Source organism: Micromys minutus (genome assembly GCF_963924665.1).
Source record: "Micromys minutus genome assembly, chromosome: 2".
Lineage (NCBI taxonomy): Eukaryota > Metazoa > Chordata > Mammalia > Rodentia > Muridae > Micromys > Micromys minutus.
In genome coordinates, this window is record NC_137971.1 from 96,845,771 (window position 1) to 96,868,156 (window position 22,386).

Consider the following 22,386-nt stretch of genomic DNA (forward strand, 5'->3'; position numbering starts at 1 on the left):
GAGAGAGAGAGAGAGAGAGAGAGAGAGAGAGAGAGAGAGAGAGAGAGAGAGAGAGAGAATGAATTAGAAGGAGCCAGAAGATTAGAACATATAGCCAAAGTTATTATGAGGCCAAGCATAGCAGTTCAGAAGCTGAGAGACTGAATCAGTCAGCTTGAAGAAAAGTAGTTTTGGACCAGAACTGATGAGTTGACCAGCCAGCCAGAGATCAGAAAGAGTCAGAAAGGGTGAACTTATTTAGCAGTAAGTTTCAGAGGCTGAATACATTCTAGGCCTAGATTAGACTGTACAGAGGCTAGAAGCTTTCAGAACTAGGTCTAGGTTAGCAGAAGATGGCAATCAGCCTCTGAGACAACAATTATATCAGGTGTCTAAAAGTTACTTTTATGGTTATACAACTAGAAAAGCCATAGACAAGATCTGAATAAAGCTCTATTATCAAATCTCAGTCTTCCTTGCATAGGTGAATGCGTTTCACGAGAGCACAGTAGATTAACTGTATTAGCTTTGTGGGAAGCAGGGTTTAGGAACAGAATCAGAGTCTAGTCCTAGGCCTGCTATTTCATCTACTTGAGCTTTATCTTTATATTTATAAAAGGAAAGGCTGAATCAGAATAAGGGTTTACATTGATGACAGAAAACTGATCCCAGTGAAGACACAATATACCACATACCCGTGGAGATGTAGGTTATCATCCTCTGATTTGGTTTAGCAATCAAGGATTAGGACTGACTGAACGCTCAAGTGTAAGCAGCCTCTTAGAGTTAAATGAAGGAACAAATGCTCCCAACCCTTTTCTTTGTGTCACTAAAATTATAAACTGAAACTCATCTATGTTCTGACAGGCTGTTCTTAACAGCTACTCACAGCTAACTCCCGAGCAACGGCGTATAACAGAAAGAACACTGAAACAGTCTCTCTAGAAACATGAATACAGGTTCTAATGTAACTTTAGCAAAGCCTTTGATGTCACTGTGTGCCTCATTTCCCATGATATCATGCCAAATGCCAAGGAGAACACAGTCTGCAGAGTTCTTTGAAGGATTCAGTGAGAGGAAATATAGGCAAACAGCATTTTCATTTTTTATAGTGTTTAACATCAAACCCAGGGCTTCACAGATACTAGGTGAGTGCTCTACCACCCTGTCACACACCCAATCAAAAATCAAAAATCATCTAATTCTCAATAAACTGTTCAGCTTTTATTCCATGAAGTGAGATAGTAGAATTGAACTTATAAAGGTCTAATGAGAGAAAACATGGTCAATGAATTTCAAAAACAGAATGATATAGGATCTTAAGTGGTGAGTATTCCTATCATAAAGTTAACTAGAAAACCAAAAGGATAGAGGAAAAGATGCAAGATCAGTAACAAGTGTGCAGGGCAAGACTGGTTTGATAGTCCCAGTCATTTGAATTCAAAATCACAAGCCTGAGATTACTTTCAAAGGCATAATTTTCTAGTCTTTCAATAAATATCATAATCAGAAGAAGTAAATCCTAACAACAAGAGCAAACAAATATAAGAGACCCACTGTTAGCAAGAGGCAAACAGAAGACCTTCTGGGGCCTGCTTCCTCATTTACCATTGCCAGTCCTCGACAATCTTTCATCTACAATTCAAGGGATGGTGGCTCAGAGAAGGGAGACTACTTGTTAAGTATGTGTGTATCCATAAGAAGTCATATGATCTGACCATCACCAAAACTCCACTGGCTGCCTGGAGGTTTGTTTTTTTCTAAGTTTATGACATTCCTCATATTTTCACAGTAAGTAAACATATGTTAGATCAAACTTAAAATGACTATAAATAATTCTGCAAGTTTAAGATGTTTTCTAGTGTTTATAATCACGATAAAGCAGAGGAAGCTGAAAGAGGTGGCAGAGACAGGCAGCAACATGAGATCCCAAGAGACCTTCCTGTGAGCACAATTCTCCAACTGCCTCTATGAAAGAATCTGAGGAAGAGTATCTCAGCTAAGGACAGCCAAGTTCCAACAGTCCTGACCTTGACACATACGACAGAGGTATATATTATCTGAATTGACTCTGTACAATGCACAGGAGAAACACAGGGGACAGCAGTGAGTGGCTGTAGCTTAGTGCTGTGGCACTTGGCTACATATCCTTAGGGAATTCTCTTTGCCCTAGAGCCCTATTTAGAGATATGAATGTCTTACATCAGGCCTCTAGTAGGAATTAATTATGCCTTTCCCCCCATCTTTCATAGTACCTAGTTTCACTATGTATTTTAGTTGGGAATTCACAAATATGTCATCTAAAGCAAGACTATGAGCTTTAGAAGTCAGGATTTAGATCACTGTTCTATTGACAGTGCTTAGCAAGGTGTTCCAGGCATAGCAAAATCCTGGATTTAGATAAGAAGTCCGTTAAGTCACAATTTTTTTCTCCCTACATCAGTAGAATGAATAACCAGTTCCAGGCTCCAAATTCTCGTTGGCTGGAAGAAACTGTTCTTACATTGTGAAGTTTCATACATAAGTTATGAGTGTTTCTGGCTTCAGAGAAGGTCTGTATTTAATCAGGAGCTGTCCTGATTATCTGAGAGGTATCAGGTCAATAAGCTTTGCTCTCATCTTACCAGGCACACCTACCTTTTTCCTGTTCCTTTGTGTGGAGCTTGGATTGGTTAGGGGTCCCTGTTGAAAGGTAGTTCCCTCAAAGAGTTCATTCATACTTTAAATAAAACTTTTTTTTGGGGGGGGCGATATAGTGCTAGGCATGGAACCCAAGACCATATGTTTGCCGCCACTAGAATGAAATACTCTTTGTCATTTTCTGAGAGTCATGACCATTTACTGTAGTGATGTGCTAGAAATCTCAGACCAGTTTGAAAGGGTAGATCTTGCCCTTGATTTATGAGCTCATACCACAGAAGCAAAGAGCTAATTTTTATTCATGGGAGTACTTCCATCTTTCCCCTAAGGAACTCTGAGAACCCATTAGTATTCCCAGGGGAATCAGTCCATCTAGAGGGTACCATAAATTCAGATTTTAATGATGCGTTTTGAACCTGAAAACCTCTCTACAGAAGTAAAAAAAAAAAAAAAAAAAAAAAAAAAAAAAAAAAAAAAAACCCAATATTTAAGCTAATTGACTTTATGAGGGAATTTTTGTTCATTTCACAGTGACTCTCAATAAGACAGTTGGCAACTGGTGTAAAGTCCAGTGTCAGGCATAATTATGGGAGCTTACTGAGAATCATTAGCAGTAGGATAATTGAACAATACGTTCAAACTGATCAGTTTGGACATGAGGCTGGGAGTCCAAGACCTCTAACTTCTCCTAGGGAACTAAGAGGCAAGCAAAAGCATCTGAAGAAAATACTGGCTTCAGGAGAGACATTGTGATGTTGGAGAAGGAACTTGAGAGTTGGAGCCTGAATCTTGGTGTACTTGCTATGAAACCAAATGAGCCCAAAAGCTTTTTAATTTATAAAGTATGTAAAGACTACTAAATGCTTCTAGGAAGAAATATCTGTGGTCCCTGCACATAGGTGCTCTAAAGTCTCCCTCAGTACCTCACTGTAGGAGGAATCTGGAATGGGAGGAGGTCTTTAATCTTTGTTCCCAAACTTTCAGTATTTGACTAGACAGGGCCTGTTCCAGGGTGTAAATGCAGTCAACTGGCCTTTCTGTGGGAAGTCAGGGACTGCAGGCACAAGAGCTTGGTAGGACCTGACTTGCAGTCGGAAACTCTTCCTCAGTCATAGTCTCTAGTTTTGTACCCACAATAATCTTCTGTAGTAACTGCTCGAGTTTCCTGTCCACCCCTTGTCTGCTCTAGATGCTTTATTGTCTGTAGTGTCCAAACAAAGGAGAGCTGCCATTTAAATATGACCGACAGGGTAAACACATTAAGATCATATGCACTAACAGGCAGCATGGCTTGTGGAGAGCAGGGAGCTGAGTTGAGAAGCATACACTATATAAATCACAAAGGACTGATAAACAGATGCCCAGGAGAATAAAAACACAAGTATAATCTTCTGATAATCAACAGAGGCTTTTCTTCCCTTCTAGACTTGACCGGCTTTCCAGTAACTCCTTATCACATTACCAGGCCTCACTCACCACAGCATTCACTGCCATCATTTCCTCACTTTGTTCCCTTGTCTTTCTCTACGTGACTATAAGCTTTTAGAGGTTTGAGACCTACATGTCCTGTTAATCTCTGATGTCTCAAGGTGGCTGTAAAAACAGACCTTGGGTTGGCATAGTGGCACATGCCTTTAATCCCAGAAGATACAGTTGGAGTTGGAGACTAGCCTGGTATATATAGTGAGTCTCAGACTGGCCAGGGCTAAATAATGAGACCCTGTCTTAGCAATCCCACTAAAATCAGGGGCTAGACAAGGCTGCCCACTCTCTCCCTACCTATTCAATATAGTATTTTTACAGTATATTCAACATAGTGTAGTATAATCAACATAGTATAGTATATTCAATATACTATAGAGCAATTAGACAGCAAAAGGAAGTAAAAAAGATACAAATCGGAAAGGAAGAAGTTAAAATATCACTATTTGCAGATAATATGATAGTATACTTAAGTGACCCCAAAAATTCCACCAGAGAACTCTTACAGCTGATAAACAGTTTCAACAAAGTGGTTGGATATAAAATTAACTCAAACAAAATCAGTAGCCTTCCTCTACTCAAAGGATAAACAGGCTGAGAATGAAATTAGGGAAATGACACTCTTCCCAATAGTCACAAACAATGTAAAATAGTTTGGTGTGATCCTAACCAAGCAAGTGAAAGATCTGTATGACAAGAACTTCAAGTCTCTGAAGAAGAAAATTGAAGAAGATCTCAGAAGACGAAAAGATCTCCCATGCTCATGGATTGGAAGGATCAATGTAGTAATAATGGCCATCTTACCAAAAGCAATCTACAGATTCATTGCAATCCCCATCAAAATTCCAACTCAATTCTTCATAGAGTTAGAAAAAGCAATTTGCAAATTCATTTGGACTAACAAAAAATGCAGGATATCGAAAACTATTCTCAATAATAAAAGAACTTCTGGGGGAATCACCATCCTGACCTCAAACTATATTACAGATCAATTGTGATAAAAACTGCATGGTATTGGTAAAGAGACAGGCAGGTAAATCAATGGAACAGAATTGAAGACCCAGAAATGAACCCTCATACCTATGGTCACTTGATCTTTGACAAAGGAGCTAAAATCATCCAGTGGAAAAAGGACAGCCTCTTCAACAAATAGTGTTGGTTCAACAGGCAGTCAGCATGCAGAAGAATGCAAATTGATCCATTCTTATCTCCTTGTAAAAGCTCAAGTTCAAGTGGATCAAAGACCTCCACATAAAACCAGGTACACTGAAACTAATAGAACAGAAAGTGGGGAAGAGCTTAGAACACATAGGCACAGAGGAAAATTTCCTGAACAGAACACCAATGGCTTGTGCTCTAAGACCAAGGATTGAGAAATGGGACCTCATGAAATTGCGAAGTTTCTGTAAGGCAAAGGACATTGTCAAAAGGATAAAATAGCAACCAACAGATTGGGAAAGGATCTTTACCAACCCTACATCTGATAGAGGGCTAATATCTATTATATATAAAAAAACAAGTTGGACTCCAGAGAATCAAACAATCCTATTAAAAGTGGGGTACAGAGCTAAAGAAAAAATTCTCAACTGAGGAATACCGAATGACTGAGAAGCACCCAAAGAAATGCTCAATATCCCTAGTCATCAGGGAAATGCAACTAAAACAACCCTGAGATTCCACCTCACACCAGTTAAAAAGGCTAAGATCAAAAACCCACGTGATAGCAGATGCTGGTGAGGATGTGGAGAAAGTGGAACACCCCTCCATTGTTGGTGGGAATTCAAGCTGGTACAATCACTCTGGAAATCAGTCTAGCGGTTCCTCAGAAAATTGGACATAGTCCTACCTGAAGACCCAGCTATTCCACTCCTGGGCATATACCCAAAAGATGCCCCAACATATAACAAGGACACATGCTCCACCATGTTCATTGCAGGCTTATTTATAATAGCCAGAAGCTGGAAAGAAGCCAGATGTCCTTCAACAGAGGAATAGATACAAACATTGTGGTATATTTTACACAATTGAGTACTAAGCAAATTGTTCCATCCTAGGCAAATGGATCGAACTAGATGCAATCATCGTGAGTGAGGTAACCCAGTCACAAAAGAACACACATGTTATGCACTCATTGATAAGCAGATACTAGCCTATAAAGCTTGAATAACCAATCAACAATTCACAGATTTTATGAAGCTCAAAAATAAGGAAGGCCAGAATGTGGATGCCTCAGTCCTTCTTAGAAGGGATAATAAAGCTCTCATGGGAGGAAATACAGGGACAAATAGAGGAGCAGAGATTGAAGAATCTACCCCATATGCAGCCACCAAACCCAAGCAGTATTGCTGATGCCAAGATATGCTTACTGGCAGGAGCCAGATATGGATGCCTCCTTTAGAGGCTCTGCCAGAGTCATACAGATACAGTTGAGGCTGCTTCCAGCTAACCATCAGACTAAACACGGGGACCCCAATGAAGGAGCTAGAGAAAGGACTGAAGGAGCTGAAAGGGTCTGCTACCCTATAGGAAGAACAACATTATCAACCACCACCCCCCACCCCAGAACTCCCAGGGACTAAAACACCAACCATAAAGCACATATGGAGAGACCCATGGCCCCAGTTGCATGTGTAGCAGAGGATAGTATTGTCTGACATCAATGGAAGGAGAGGACTTTGGTCCAGTGAAGGTGCATTTTCCCAGTGTAGGGGAATGTCAAGGTGCTGAGGTGGGAGAGGGTGGTTGGGAGAGGGAGCACCTTCATGGAAACAAGTGGAAGGGGGAGGGGTAGTAGGGGAGGGGATAACATTTGAAATGTAAATACAGAGAATAGCTAATAAAGAATTTAAAAAAGAAAAGTATTATTACATAAGGAAACAAAAGCAAAGCAAGAAAAGAAACAATCCCTCAAACCTAAATGAAACAATCATCCCTCTGAGATCTAATACGGGCAGCATAGCTGAGTGACAATCTGGGCAGCCAGCCTTCTGTATCCCTTCCTCCATATGTTCACATGGAAGTTGAACTTGTGAACTGTTTTCATCAGTGCCAGCGCAGGCTTATTTATACGACAAATGAAACGTCATTAACAGATACCTTTGGCCGAAGAACCTGCAGGGACTGGCTGCGCAGTCCTATCTTATCCCTGTGCTGCAGCCTGGTCCTCTTTCTTCCCTTCTCCTTTACAGGTGTGTCAGGCCATCTTCCTCTAGGATCTTACCTGCTTCCTCTTGCTTTCTTCCTGAAGCCCTCACATTCATTCATCCAATAATCTTTCAGGATATCTAAACTTTTCTAAATACTGGGTGGACAAAATAGTGCTTCATGAGTAAAGGATCATCTCTTGGTGAACAGATGATTGCTTCTTATCTGCCCTTGTCCAAGTTTCCCAGATAGATACCCAACTGTGTTCATAGCAACATGAATTCTAGTGGGAGTGAAGACATCTGGCCTGAGTGTGAAGAACCTGAAACCACTGTTATGGTCCAATACAAAAGCTGGCTCAGGATGAAATCATAGGCAGCACGTATTCTCTGGGATGTCTTGAAGGGTTAAAGGGAGACCAGCCCCGACTAAGGAATGGAGATAATAATAACTCGTCCAGGTCTCCACCTGTCTGCTGAAGCCCCAGACAGGCACTATGACACTTGAGTCAAGGACCTGTATCTAGAATTTAGTAGTATGGCTTAATATTTAAAAGCACAGGTTCTAGGGCCAAATAGTTTAGGTGTAAATTTCAGCTCCTTTGTTTTGTAGTTATGTGAACTAGTGAAAATTATTTAACATCTGTGTCACTATTTCCTTATTCATAAAATAGGAGTATATAATAACAGTAATAAAAATATCCAATTCCAGTATTGTGAGGATTATAATTCGGAAGATGCTTAGAAAACTGTATTTTATACAGTAAGCTCTAGAAACTGGTTGTTTCATATTAGTAATTCATTTAAAGAGATGCTCGTGTAGCATGGGAAGGACCTGGGTTTGATCCTAAGGACTGCTAAAACATAGTAACAGATAACTTGATCTTTCAACACTTTAATAACTCAAAAGTATAATGCACTTCAAACCAAGAATCTCAGTAGTTTTTATTTGCTAAACAAACTAATCATATGCAACAAAAATTATTTCAAGTTTGAACAAAAGAGAGACGAGTTATTTAGACCACTACAGATTTCAAACATAGCAGGGTATTCAAAGGGCTGTTGTGAGAGCCAGGCAGTTGGTGGGCAACTGTAGTCCTAGCTCTTTGGAATATGCTGAGGTGGTAGCATTGCTTAAACCCAGAAGTTTGGAGACCAGCCTGAGCAACACAGTGAGACTCTGTCTCAAAAACAAATAGATAAAACAACTATAAAACCAACAAAGAAACCAGAATAAAATAAAATGAACTGCAGTAGCAACAAAACTCCATGAAAGACGTATGAAGATCATAGAGAAGGCAGCAGCAATTTACTTGCCATACATATAACAGCTATTTAATACATGCTTACTGTGTGTTTATACTATCTATCCTGGGGGGCTGGAGAGATGGCTCAGAGGTTAAAAGCACTGACTGTTCTTCAAGAGGTTCTGAATTCAACTCCCAGCAACCACATGGTGGCTCACAATCATCTGATTTGATGCCCTCTTCTGGTGTGTCTGAAGACAGCAACAATGTACTCACATACATAGTATAAATAAAAAATCTTTAAAAATTAATATCTATACTCTAGTTTTAAGAGGGTTCTTAATTTTTATAAAAATATTGCAAAGATTTTAAAATTTTACTGATGAAGATTAAAGTTAAAGAAGAGAAACAAACCAACTTATTTGATATGTTAAGACTGGAGCAACCAACATAACTTGATTCTACAGTACTGTGTATGAAGTCAGCTTTGTAAGGGCTGGGGATATAGCTCAGATATAGAGTCTTTGCTTAGCATATAACAATATGACAGGCTTACTCTCCAAAATCATGAGAAATCAATTGGCCTGGTATACTAATGTATACATATTTGTGTATATGCAGTGCCTTTTGTTTTGGGGACAGGATTCTCCTGTGTAGCTCAGGCTGGCCTTAAACTGGGACCCCCTGTGCCACCATGTCTGTTTCATATATGAGTATCTTAAGAATACAAAATGCTGTCACCATCAGCATTACTTGAGTTGTTGACTAAAAGTGTTTTCATTTTAGTTTTACTAGCCAGCAGTGTGATCTTGAACAGAATTGCTCCTCTGTCTTGACCTCTGGATGTGCTGTTATTTGAAGAGTTCAGAACTAAGTACTCTCTAAGGACCTTTTAGAATCTCATATTCCAGAAGTCTTTTATCCTATCCTATTTATTCCCCTTTGTCTTGGTTGGTTGTTCTGGATAATGAGATTTACAGCCATGAAGAATTTTGGTCATTGTCTGCATCCAGAAAAAGGGGTGAGGAGGTGGTATACATATTAAATATAATACATTTTCTTTTTTAAATTAAACTTTGGTAGCACTGTATCAATATTTAGAATTTCAGTTATTTTTGTCTAACTCCAATGAATAAAGTTAGTATTTCTTTTTCAAAATATGTGTATGAATAGTTTGCCTGAATTTTGGTATGTAGATCATATGCATGTCTCGTACATGTGAAGGTCCAAAGAGGGAGTCAGATCCCATGGAACTGGAGTTACAGAGTTCTGAACTATTATGTGGATACTGGAAATTGAACCCAGGTCCACTGGAAGAACAGACAGTGTTCTTGACTGCTGAGCTATCTCTCCAGTTCTAAAGTTAAAGTTTTTTGATGCTTCTTTCCTGTTCCAACAGTGCATTTCTCAAAACAACACTTGGGAATGAGTTAGAATTTTAAAAACATAATAGATTATACAACAACTTTCAAAGCTGAACTGTATCAAAATATTTATTTCAATTAGTGGCCAGATGGGGCTTGATATTGAAGTTAGTTCAGATATATAATTCAAAAAATTTAAAATTTCACATTTGATACTAACCTAATTAAAAAAAAAACAGCAACTGGCAGACATAATTTGGCACAGAGTTAGCTATTGTTCAATTAATAGTATGTAATCTTGCTAACAAGGAGGCAGAGCCACCAAGAAGAGTTCAAGCCAAGGGTGGAGCACAATCCTAGCACTTGAAAGGCCGAGGCAGACTAGCCTCAGGTATATGTGTCTCAAACCCAAACAATAATAAGGGTTACAAGGCAGTTTGACCGAGAGAACAAAAAAGCAGGTACTCCATGGAATAGGCTGACCAAAGAAACAGAACAGAAACTGAGGCCTCCTTATAACTGTGGCTACAGAGTCCAAGAGGAAGAGGAAATGTGCTCAGGGGAAGCAGAAGCAGATTTTCTTCAGAAATTCAGGTGGACAGACCACTGGAAACCCAGACATCTTCCAGTGGGTAGTGAGGCCTTGGGCAATGACTTAATGTCTGGAAAGACACTGATCTATGAGAAGAACCAAATTAAAAACTGGACAGGTCCATTCTAAGTGAAATTGAAGACTGTACAAAGGTTAACAGAGCAAAGAAGATGAGGCAAAAATCTCAGGGTTGATCCTAACTAGAACAGAGGAACAGGGCCAGAGCACATCCAAGGGAATGGAGGATCCTCAGAGCTAGACTGCTGTGTGCACAAGCTGAATTTCACGGTGGAGTTCAGAGGTCTGGGGCATGTCTGTTGAAGCACAAATGGAGACCAGGTGATCTTGACACTTAGCAGCACGTCTAAATCCACTGTTTCCAAATGCTTCTATTCTACTGCTGTATTAATCCATAACCTCTGTTTTATTTCTGTCTACTTCTAGAAATGGTCATTAAAAAAAAAATGAGCCTGCCATTTTTTAACAGTGTTAACAAAGAGAAGTATCATCATTTAGTACGATTGTCAATTTACATATACAGAGAGGCTCTATTGAATAAAATGAATTTCTAGAATCGGATCACACTTAGTTTTATCAAAGCAACCATATTTTCCTCACTTTAAAAATTTTATTGTTGACTGTTTTTTTTTTTTTTTTTTTTTTTTTTTTTTTTTTTTTTTAAACTTAGTACTGGCCCTAGAGGTCCCTGTTTGGGATATTTACCACAGCCAGTATTTTCACGTTGTGTTCGAGCCTCTAGAGAGAAGTATGTTAGAAAAGCATTTAGGTCTTGCTCAACTTGTAACCTTTCACCCTCTCCCCTGCAGTATTCAAACTGATTCCTATTTTCCCCCTTTGGGTATTGTGCTGCATGTAAGATTTGGTTAAAAACCAATGCTTAAAATTACTTCATGTTTAATGTTAGAGATCTCCTAAGATTTACACATTGAATCCATAACAAAGTTGAAATCTCAAATTGAGATTTTGATTCCCAATTTAGATTTTGGAGAAATGATCATATCTACAGGCTTTAAATAATTATCTATGACTGGATATTTAATCAGACTTAAGAGTTTCAGGGATCCAACTCAACCATTTAATACAAATGCCTCTTACCACTAAGCACAAAATTCTACTTCTACCTATTGTCCAAAATTAAAGTTAGACAGGACTTTGGAATGTACTCTGGTAATTTCAACAAATCATTATTGCCTTCCTTCACAATGGATAATCAGAAGTCATCTGTGAATAGCAACAAAAAAAGGAGGGGTAGAAGCAGGGATCTCAAGTCACAGCTGGGAGCTTTCCAAAGCTGAGAACTTGGGACCAGACTGCTCCTACTTCCCAGTCTGTGGGTTTTGGCAGGTAACACTAGACTTAATCTATGCTGGCTGGGGAGGTGAGGAGGAGTGTCTCATATAAATAGACAGAGCAGGAAGAAGGATCAAGGCTTAGAATGGAGAAAGGGGTCATGTTTTTCCCAGTCACCTTTTCCTCCTCCAGAGTCTGCACTTTCCTGAAGGTCAGGGCTGGGGCCTGTTCCAATGCAGAGAGTTCTATGAAGATTTATGGGGTTCATGTTCAAGTCAAGAGCTGTTCTTTGGGTGACTAGACCAAATTGTAAACACAACAACAAAAAATAATAAAGGAGATCTTAATACTTTAGATCTGCTCAGAATGACACTTTTAAAAAAAAGGCACAGGAATTTCAGATCTGGCTGGAAACTGTTCTGGATGTTTATTTTCCTCATTGTCTCAGTGGAAAAAAGGGTGGGTGATTCAGACAGCAGCCTCCACCTCTGGGCTGGGGCTTGAGTCAGTCTCCACCCTGTTCTTTGCTTTGCTCCTCAGCAGCTGGGTTGTAGTCTGGGGAGATTCTGCTTCTTGCCTCCCACACTGGCCCACAGCTTCCAAGAAGGGTCCCAAGAGAAGCTGGGAGTCTGAGTTCAGAGAAACAACACCAAAAGGTGGGAGAGGGAACAGGGAAGAGAAGGCTTCAGGGATAAGAGAAGGGAACTATTTTCTCCAATTTCCCACTCTCACACCCACTTTCAGCATGGGGTTGCAGGGAGAACAAGGTTGTCAGAGGCAGCTGTGTGGACAGCAGCTCTCCCACAGCTCTCCCGGTTGTCCGGCAGGAAGAGGGGGTCTAGAAAGGGATGAACTGTTTGAAGACCCCTTAGTGACATTCTTCCACAGGATGCTGAATATTTCCCCAAAGAATTCCTATGAGTGTTATCTGACCCCAGATGGAATCCAAGACTTGAAATATTCTGCTAGAGAGATAGTTGGGAAACTTAATGATTACTAGAAGTTTAAATATTTATAAAACATTTTGGGAAGCAGCCTCATCAATTTTTTTAGTAGGGAAAAAGTGGGAGAAGAAAACATCTACAACTCTGGTAATTTCATTCCACAGAATTAGGCTAAATACGACCACAACAGAACTCTTGCCAAAAGGAGAAAAGAATAAGGAAAAAGCTAATTCCATGGAGAGGATATGGAAGAGACTTTGGCCTTATTTCAAAATCTTTACCAGTTATAAAATGGGACTTTGGTGAGCTAAGCTCCCTGAGCTCTAATTCATTCATAGTGGCTTGCTGCTGGCTAGTTGGAGACAAACCACTTTAGTTTGCAAATTTAGCTGTCAGGGGCCACTGTTAACTTATAATAGATCTGCACTTACAAAATAATCAGTTCTCAGTGATTTATAATTGTCCTGCTCTTCCTTCAGGCTGGCTATTTTGTGACTTAGAAGCAGCTATGTGAAGAGTTTAGAACAAATGAGAAGGAGTTAGCAAACATAGCCTGAGGATGCACAGAAGCCCTGGAGCTTAGCCCCAGCACCTCTGCTTTCAGGCCACCCACTCTGTGCTCCAAAAGCTCCCTGTCCCACCTCCTGCAACTGAAATAATGTCAGTTGCCCCTTGCCACTTCTTTTTGGTTTCAAATGAGTCTACAGAAGGGTTTAATGACAGGAAAGCTCTCTAAACATGGTAGATATTTAAATCACACCCTGTTTCTCTTGTTCTATAGACACAAAGAACACCTTTCCTTTATCACCACTGTCCTCACTATGTGGAAGGCAGCACCTGGCAGCTACTGTTCCTACACATTTTCCTGATGTTTCCTGTGTGATCTGGTGTAACCTCCCCAACAATCCAGATGATAAAACCATAAGAGGTAAAAGGTTTCTTATTTGGTGTCTAACTGCAAATAAGCAGAAACCCCGTGCTTCAGCACAGATGACCCGCCAGATTCCATAGTGGCTCTAAGGGTCCTGGACAGCAACTGAAAAGTGAAGGGGGAGGGGACACAGCAAAGCAGTCCTCAGCTTTCAGGATTCCTAACACTGGCTGATTCCTCAGCACATGAATAATTCATCAAAGCCTTTTCAGCTGAAAGCTGCTTCTTTTTGTATGTGGTGCCTCTGGTGGGGACAGCTGCCTGTGCCTGGCCACCAGTGTGAGGACCCAGACATGTCTACTGGTAAACACAGATCAGAGCAGTTATCTGCTTCCTTATGTTAAGTTTTGACTCTTATAGGGAAGGAGAGTCTTAATTTTGTATATAAACACAAAACAGAAATGGGTCTTACGTACATGAGATGGAATCTTTTTGGCATTTGTTCTTTTCTTTCTGGAGCATTAGGCTGAATTTCCTTTTGGAAGGAGCTCTTTGTCAGGAGGCTGATGACTTCTCTAACCTATGTGAATATTCAGACTCAGTTTCACTCCTGGACTGGCTTGATCCTTCAGGTTTTATACTAGACGTTTGGATGGAATATGTGAGGAATTGCAGGGTAGCAGTAGAAATAAAAATCTGGAGGTGGCAAAAAATAAGTTGAAGAGATTAAAAAAAAAAAAAAAAAAGACTCCATCTGCTATAGAAATTCTTCCAGCTGAAGGTAAAAAAACCAGAAGTGTTCAATGGATCCCATCACAACCCTTAAGGCAAAGGGAGGCAGATAAAGGAGAAGGAATATCTGCTTGAATGTGGCTTCCTATATGGAAGAATCTCCACAAGGTCAGCAACAATCAGGTGATCCAGACAGGGAAAACAGTGCACAGTCCTGGGGAACATGCAGATGGAGTGCTGCTGAGCCTTGTGGTTTGCCCAGTGAATCCGCAGAGAAGCAGAAGCACTGTAAGAACAGAGCACCTTCTACAGAGGAAACTACGACTTGGGCTCACAAAGCCCAGAGCAGAGGTTTGAGGCAGACACTCTCACTACAGCTACAGACACACCAGTAGAATCTGCTCACTGACTGCAGCCCTAAAATCATTGTATGAAGAGTACTCTCACCCTCAGACTGCAACAATCTGCGGCAGTAAGGAGGGACACCTGAGCCAGCTGTGGGAACCCATGCAGAGGGGTCAAGAGTGTCTGGAGTCTCTTATTCAATGCCAAATAAGGAAACTGTGTTTACTTATGCCAGATACTTCTAGTCCAGTTCAACTAAGCTGAGCCTATATGGGCCCACAGAGACGGAACCACCAACAGAGAGCATGCATGGTATAAACCCAGGTCCTCTGCACACGTTTAACAGTTGTGCACCTAGGTCTTCCTGTGTAACTGCTGACAGCAGGAGCAGAGGCTGTCTCTGATTCTACTGCCTGCCTTTGGATCACTTTCCCTAACTGGGCTGCCTTGTCTAGCCACAATCAGAGATGTGCTTTGTCCTGCTGCCTCTTGGTTTGTCAAGGCACATTGATATCTGAGGTGAAAGGGGACTGGAGGATGGAGGTGGGTGAGTTGAGAGGGAGGAACTGGGAGGGGAAGATGCTATTGGGATATAAAGTAAATAAATAAATAAATACAAAATTTAAAAGTCAGAAAAGTTACCTGTTTCATGTAAACATTATCCATGCTCATCACTTACTTACTAATCAAACTGGGACACCGAATAGTTCCACCTGCTTATCATTCCTGTATGTTTGGAGCCCTTAGACATCCATACCACCTGGAGAACAAGCTCCTGTGGTCCTGATGTCCCCACTCTTATTTAGGCATTGATAGAATGTATATAGGCATATGCTCCATCAAACATGACTTTTTAATGTGGTTTATGGGGGATCTAAACTTGGGTTTTTACGCTTGTAAAATAATCATTCTACCAACTGAGATATCATCTCAGCACAGAAACCCATAACATTTTCACATATCAATAATGAACCAATAATAGATCAGTAATAATAATCTCACTGAGAAAGAAACTGTACAATCTCATTCATGAGCACTATAAATCCTATAAAAACAGCATCAAAGACTCTAAAAAAATAAAAAAGTAGGACACCTTAAATGAAAATTTAAAGAACACTAATGAAGAAACTGAAGAGGACACACAAAAATACAAGTACTCCTATGTTTAAAGCTTGGAAGAATTAATAGTTAAAATATTGATACCACCTAAAGAAATCTGTAGATTCAATGAAATTTCCATCAGAATAACAAGGACATTCTTTATAGAATTAGGAGAAAAATCTTAGTCAAAGCTATGCTGGAAAAATAGAAGAACAAATGAAGACATGAACCAGAGTTTCAAGCCACACTACAGAGGCATAGTAACCAAAGCTGACACAGACAGAAAACAAACGTGCAGACTGATGAAAGAGCCCAGAGATCCCAGAACCAATCCAGAGCTTTATCTACCTAACTGGCAACAAAGGCATCACAACATATACTAGAGAGAAAACAGCCTTTTCAGTAATGCACACTTGACTCGTTTAAAATGTAACCACAACATGTAAGAAGCTCCTGTATAGCAGCAGGAACAGGGAGCAGAGTTAATGACTTCAGAAGAGAGAAAACAGGGCTGGGAAGATGGCTCCTTCACTATAGTGTTTGTTTTGAAAATATGAGTTTTGAAGGCTCGAGTTTAGATTAACTATATCCATTTAAGGATCTGGGTGCAGTGGCATCTGACTATCATAGCACTGCACGGATGTTTTGTTTGCCCATGTCTGTGCACCATGAAATGCCTGTGGAGACCAGAAGAAGGTCCAGCCGAGTTAAAGACTGCTGGTTAACAGACATGGGGTGCTTGAAATGAAACCCAAGTTCTCTTGAAGAGCAACCAATGCTCTTAACTACTGAGCCATCTTTCCAGCCCTGAAAATCATATTATGTTTACCTAAAATTACATATAAGATATATGTGTGCATATGTGTATACATTAAATGAAATTATGCCACTTAGGATGACACTGCTTTCCCCCAAACCTCTGTACCTAGTAAAAGAAATCTTGTTTCTAGCTTTTGGTCAGGGGAGTCCAAGAATCTCATAAGACAATATAGACTATTGTCATTGTCCTTGGTTTCCTTCTAGAATTTGAAGATGAGCCCTTATTTCTGAAGAGTCCACATACTTTACACACAGGAATTAGAACTGAGCCAGAGCAGACCTCGAAGCCTTTTGACCAAGGAATAGCTTTTACAGTACCAGAAGGTGCCATGCAATCTGCCAAGGGGAAAACAATAGTCCTACACAGATGTGACAGGTAAGGTATCACCAAAGGTTTAATAGTGGCATCTATATCTCGAGGGTAATCAACAAGTACCTAACTGGACATAAAGCCCACTCATTAGGAGAAAATTCATGAGTTTGGTACTGTGAACATAGCCAACTGCAAATGGCGGATGAGGTCATAAAACCTAGAGGAGAACTTAATACTGCCATTTTTTTCCAAACCAGTGTGTTTGTTTTTAATTAACTACATTAAATTAAATTAATTAGTTAGTTAATTAGGTATTTTTGAGACAGAGTTTCTCTGTGCAACAGCTCTGGCTGTCCTGGAACTTGTTTTGTAGACCAGGCTGGTCTCAAACTCTCAAAAATCTGGTTGCCTCTGCCTCCTGAGTGCTGGGATTAAAGGTGTGTGCCACCACCTGGCCAAACTAGTATAATTTTAACTCATTCTCTTACCCACAGGTAAATGTAGCCTCCCTCCTTCATTTAAAAACAAAACAAAACAACAATAAAACCTTTTTTTTTTTTTAAGTAAACAAGAGGACACTGGAGAAAGCTACAACTGGTCATAAGGACAACTGACTGGGGGTAGCAGCCCTAGTTGACACATCATTTCCTCTTTCCTCCAACCCTTACTATGTCACTCTCCCCTCCTTCTCTCAAATGTATGGATCCCCCTTTCTTTAATTTTTTGTTACATGTGTGTCTATAAGTATATAAACCCATCCTGCTGAGTCCATTTAGTGTTGCTCACATGTATAGATCTTCAGGGCTGACCTCATCGAATAACTAGGCGGATCATCCCTGGTGAAGACTGGTTCTCCTTTTCTCATTATTTACCTGTGATTTTCATTTAGAGTTGGGCCTTGGGAAATTCCTCCTATCTGTGCTGGCATGTCAACCATGTGTTATCATTTTGCAGGTCTTGTTTAGATGACTATATTGTCAAGATTTTATGGTGTTAGCTTTCTTGACATATACCCTGCTTCTTCTGTGATGTTCCCTGAGCCTTGGGTTTGGGATTGTTTTGAGGCAAAACTTTTTAGGGTGTGTGTGTGTGAATTTCCCTCTCTTAATTCTGCCACTTCATCGGTCCACAGGCTATGCTAGTTAGCTCTTAGCTTCCAGATGGTTCTCATATTTGAGTCTTATTTCCCATAGGCGTGCTGTGATTATAGATGCTCCCTACAACATGCAGCTTTGGTTCTGGGGATTGGACTCATGTCATCAGGACTAATGTACTGAGCTTTGAACGGGGCCTCTTTTTGACTGAGACAGGCTGGCCAGATCTCACACAATCTTCTTGCCTTCTTGAGTGTTGGTATTATAGCCATGAGTCATTATGCCCAAATATGGTTACCCTCTTTGTGTGTGTGTGTGTGTGTGTGTGTGTGTTTTCATGTTTGTGGGCATGTTTGTACATATGTGCCTGTGTGCATACAAATGGATGTACATATTATGCCATGTGCAAACCAGAGGTTGCTGTTTGGTGTCTTCCATAGTCTTCTTAGTTTTTGAAACAGGGCCTTTCATTAATTTGGCTAGGCTTGCTAGCCAGCAAGCTTCAGGGACCTGCCTGTCTGTTTCTCCAGCATGCTACAGTGCTGCTATAGCTTCTGTATGGTGCAGTGAACTCAGGAGCTCATGCTTGTGTAGCAAATAATTTATTGACTATCTCCCTAGACCCTTAGGCTGTGAGCTGTTTTCCAGCCTTCTAAACAAGAACCTCACTGCACTGTTAACTATCCAGTCATACATTTATAACTTCTGGTTGTTATTTCACTCTCCCAAGTTATCAATTAACATCAACAGTGACATCCTCAGCATTATTTTTGTGATTTTGAGAGTGCCCGGCATGATATTTTACAATAAATTACTTGGTATGAACAGGCACTCTTTTTGATAACCATGCATGCTCTTCTTCCACTGCTAATAGGTGTTTGGCATTTAGAATACTAGACATCTAAATTCCTAACATTTCAAATTACATAGCAATGGTTTGAAACTATAACACAAACTTGTAAAATGGTCACTACTACTAGGCAGCTCAGTGATGTAAATATAACCCCATATCTTCTTGAATGGGTTACAATACATGAATGAATAAAACTGTCTTTCAGTTATTTATGAGCTATGAACTTGATTGTAACTTGTGTGTCATTTACTTAAAGAATAAGTTGTCATTTTGGAGTCTTTACTTGTCTTCACATGAAGAATTAGAACCTTCTAATTATGTCTAGCTATACGTAAATGACATTTATTGTGTAGAAGAAAATGATGAGGGCCAGGGACACAGTTCAGTAATAGAGTGCTTGCCTAAGGACAAAGGCCTTGTGTTTAGTTTCCAGCACCATCAACAAATGATAATGAAATAATTCCTGTGAGTCTGACTGAAGTCAGAGGACAGTTTTTTGACCATGAATCCTGGAGACAGAGCTCAGGTTGTCACGCTGGCAGCAAATACTTTATCTACTGAGCTATCTTGCCAGCCCAATGAACTATTTTTGACAAGAAATGCATTGTGCCCTAATTTCCTAGATGGTAAGTCATTCAAGTTAATTTAGGTCAATCTTTTATAATTTTCTATTGAGGCAACCACACTTTTTACTGCTAAAAATATTGTATGCACGAAGATGGTGCTGCATTTTAAGCTACCGAGCCTAGGAATAGTCTTGCTTTAGAGGTGATAAAACTTCTATAAATCAGTCACGACTTACAAATATGTGGTACTAGTAAGTTATAAAATAAGTAGGAAGAGTTTTAAGAAGAAACGATATTTATATATCAATAAATAAGGCAGCGAGAAAATATCCATTGTCTACCTTTGGCTGCTATATGTGCATGAATGGGTTTTCACACAACCCCACATACATAAAACAGATACTCATGCAAGTTGAGGTACATAAAGTCAGCATTTCATTCTTTCAACTGTCCTCAAGTGGATATACGGGATCTCAAGACTGTATTAACAACACAAAGTCTACCTAAGAAATAAGCAAGCAAACTGTGAGATGACCTGAAACAGATGGACTAGAAGAGAGAAATGTATCAGAGATGTGATCACAGGGAGGTCTTCCCTATGACATCTCTACAAGGCACAGTATGTAAAACAAGAGTGGGAGAAATGGTTGAGAGCTGACAAATGGTAGAAGCATCAAGGCACCTTGATAGAAGTCAGGGGGCAGCTTTCTGACCATGAATCCTAGAGACAGAGCTCAGGTTGTCAAGCATCAAGGCACCTGAAATATCTTTAGCATCATTATGACCCAACCCTTTCCTGATTCCCCATTTGAGCAGTATTAGAACCAGGAGGTTCATCTATCTCAGGCTAACTCTGTTAGACTTTCCCCATTAGCCGTTCACATTTGTAAAAGAAAAAAAAAAAAAAATCTTAACCAGAGGCAGTATTCCTGGCTAGAGGAACCTGAGGTCTCTGCAGAATCCCCTGGGAAAGAGCTATGCTTGCTCTCATACCTGTGCTCTCTTCAGCCTGATTGAAGCCGCAAATCTGGCAGATACTCTGGACCCACTTATTCATGTCAGCCTCTGTCTCAGCCACCAGGTAAAACGTGCGCTCGCTGGTCTTGATATCAAATACAAAACTGTCTTGCAGCTCTTTCTTGTTGAAGGTCAGGCCTGCATCCACCTGCTCACAGAAGTTCAGGTTAATGATCCGCAGGGGTTTCTTGGAGTGCTCATTCTTGTAGTATTCCAGAACATCTGGGTCTCCACTCATTCGGCCACTCCGGAGTATAAACCAGCGTTTCTTCCAGGCCTAAATCACCAGAGAGGCATCAGAAAGAAGGAGAAAATGCCATTAGTTACTTTTAAGTCTTTATCAGATCTTCACCTAACATCAGCTGAAGACGGTATGACAGGAGGGTAGGGCCTGGAGAGAAAGGTTCTATAGTAGATGAGGGACTCAGGATTGTTCATTGGATAAAGGTGCTTGCCAGCCTGCCGCCACACCTAATGATCTAAGATCAATCCCTGAAACCCACAAGGTATGGGAGTTATCATCCGACCTCCATGTATGCATCATGACATTTGTGCTCCATCAAATAAACGTGTAATTTCATAATTAAGATTAGCATATAAAAGAAGCCAGTTAGCAGAGAGGAAGGCAGGAAACTTCTGGCCATTAGCCCCTTTCTCCCCCCCCCACACCTTTGAATGAGGGAGAGAGTGTTATATAAATTTTTAAAATAAAGTATCCAAAATGTCAAGTCCAAAGGACTGGAACATGTTCCAGCTCTAATAAATTGTCTCTATTTTTATAACTATCCTTGTGTCCCCAGTCTAGCTTTTTATTTGGGACACAAGAACCTGGAACTTCTCAACAAGCACCCCTTGGATTCTTGCCTATTAACATAGGGACTGCTGAACCCTTTAGGCACTCATGGCCTACATTTCCCTTTTAGAGTCCTCAGTTCAAAAATGGAGGATTGTTTTTTAGAACTTTTTAGTAAAGGAGCAGTGCAGCTATTTCTTTAGACTAGATACATACTCATAAAATGTTAGGCTAGAAAGCACTTGCAAAACCATAAAAATCTTAGCATATAGGTGTGAACCCGTTAAAGCACTGTGAGTTAAAACAACAATCTCACACCAAGTTGCAGAAAAACTACTTTTCTAACTTCCTACCAAACCATAATGTCTTTGAAGAATCACTGCTGAGAAATCCTTGTGGAAATTCTCTGAGCATCTACCTTTAGGTCCTCCTTCTCCTTCAGCCTGGTTTACTGACATATGTCTCTCTAGGACCTGTATAGTGTCTTGCTCATGCCAAGCATTCCATCTGTATTCCTGGATGGATAAACGGCTTATATTATCCCATATTATAGAATTTAACACTTGGCTGCATATGCTCATATGCTGTATCTCTTCAACAAGACTGAACAAACTCTTAGCAGAACTGATATACAATAGTCAAAAAGACAAACCAACCAAAGAATAAAATAAAAAAATAAAAACCCTACATACAATTACAGAGCTTTGGGGAGTCTTCACTACTACAGACTCACTGCATGATTTTCAACTAAGTTTTTTATTTCTTTCGATATGTATCTATGTAACAAGAATTGTAGCTACCACTGCCACTTTCTGCTCTATTTAAGACATAGTTTTTAATGAAAATGAGCTCAGGGTACTATAATGTCAATAATTAATTCTTATTACTATTTTTATTATCATTATAATTTTTAAACTCTAGGGAGCTATATTAATTCTATGAACACTTTATCCTCACCCCTTATCTTTGTCTTCAATTTCTTCTGTAACCAACTCTCTTTACTCCTCCTTACAATCCTTTCCTTGCTTCTGTCTCCATTTCTCCTGTTTACCTGTCAAAACCATAACCTATAGCTAAGCTTAATGTTCTACCGACTCTGCCTGTTTTCACTTGATAGTTATGAAAGACTGGGGGAAAGTAAAATACCTAATTGCATGCATACTGGCTTCCATGGGCCTTA

At 40.0% G+C, this 22,386-nt stretch overlaps 1 protein-coding gene across 1 annotated transcript in view; it reads right to left on the reverse strand.

Moving 5' to 3' along the window:
* The window catches only part of GAB2 (GRB2 associated binding protein 2), a 157,482-nt gene that overhangs the window by 28,179 nt on the left and 106,917 nt on the right, over positions 1-22,386 (reverse strand). The window contains exon 2 of the mRNA XM_080911813.1: positions 20,390-20,690. Coding sequence (XP_080767939.1) covers positions 20,390-20,690 — 301 coding nt within the window. The remainder of the gene's footprint in view (positions 1-20,389; positions 20,691-22,386) is intronic.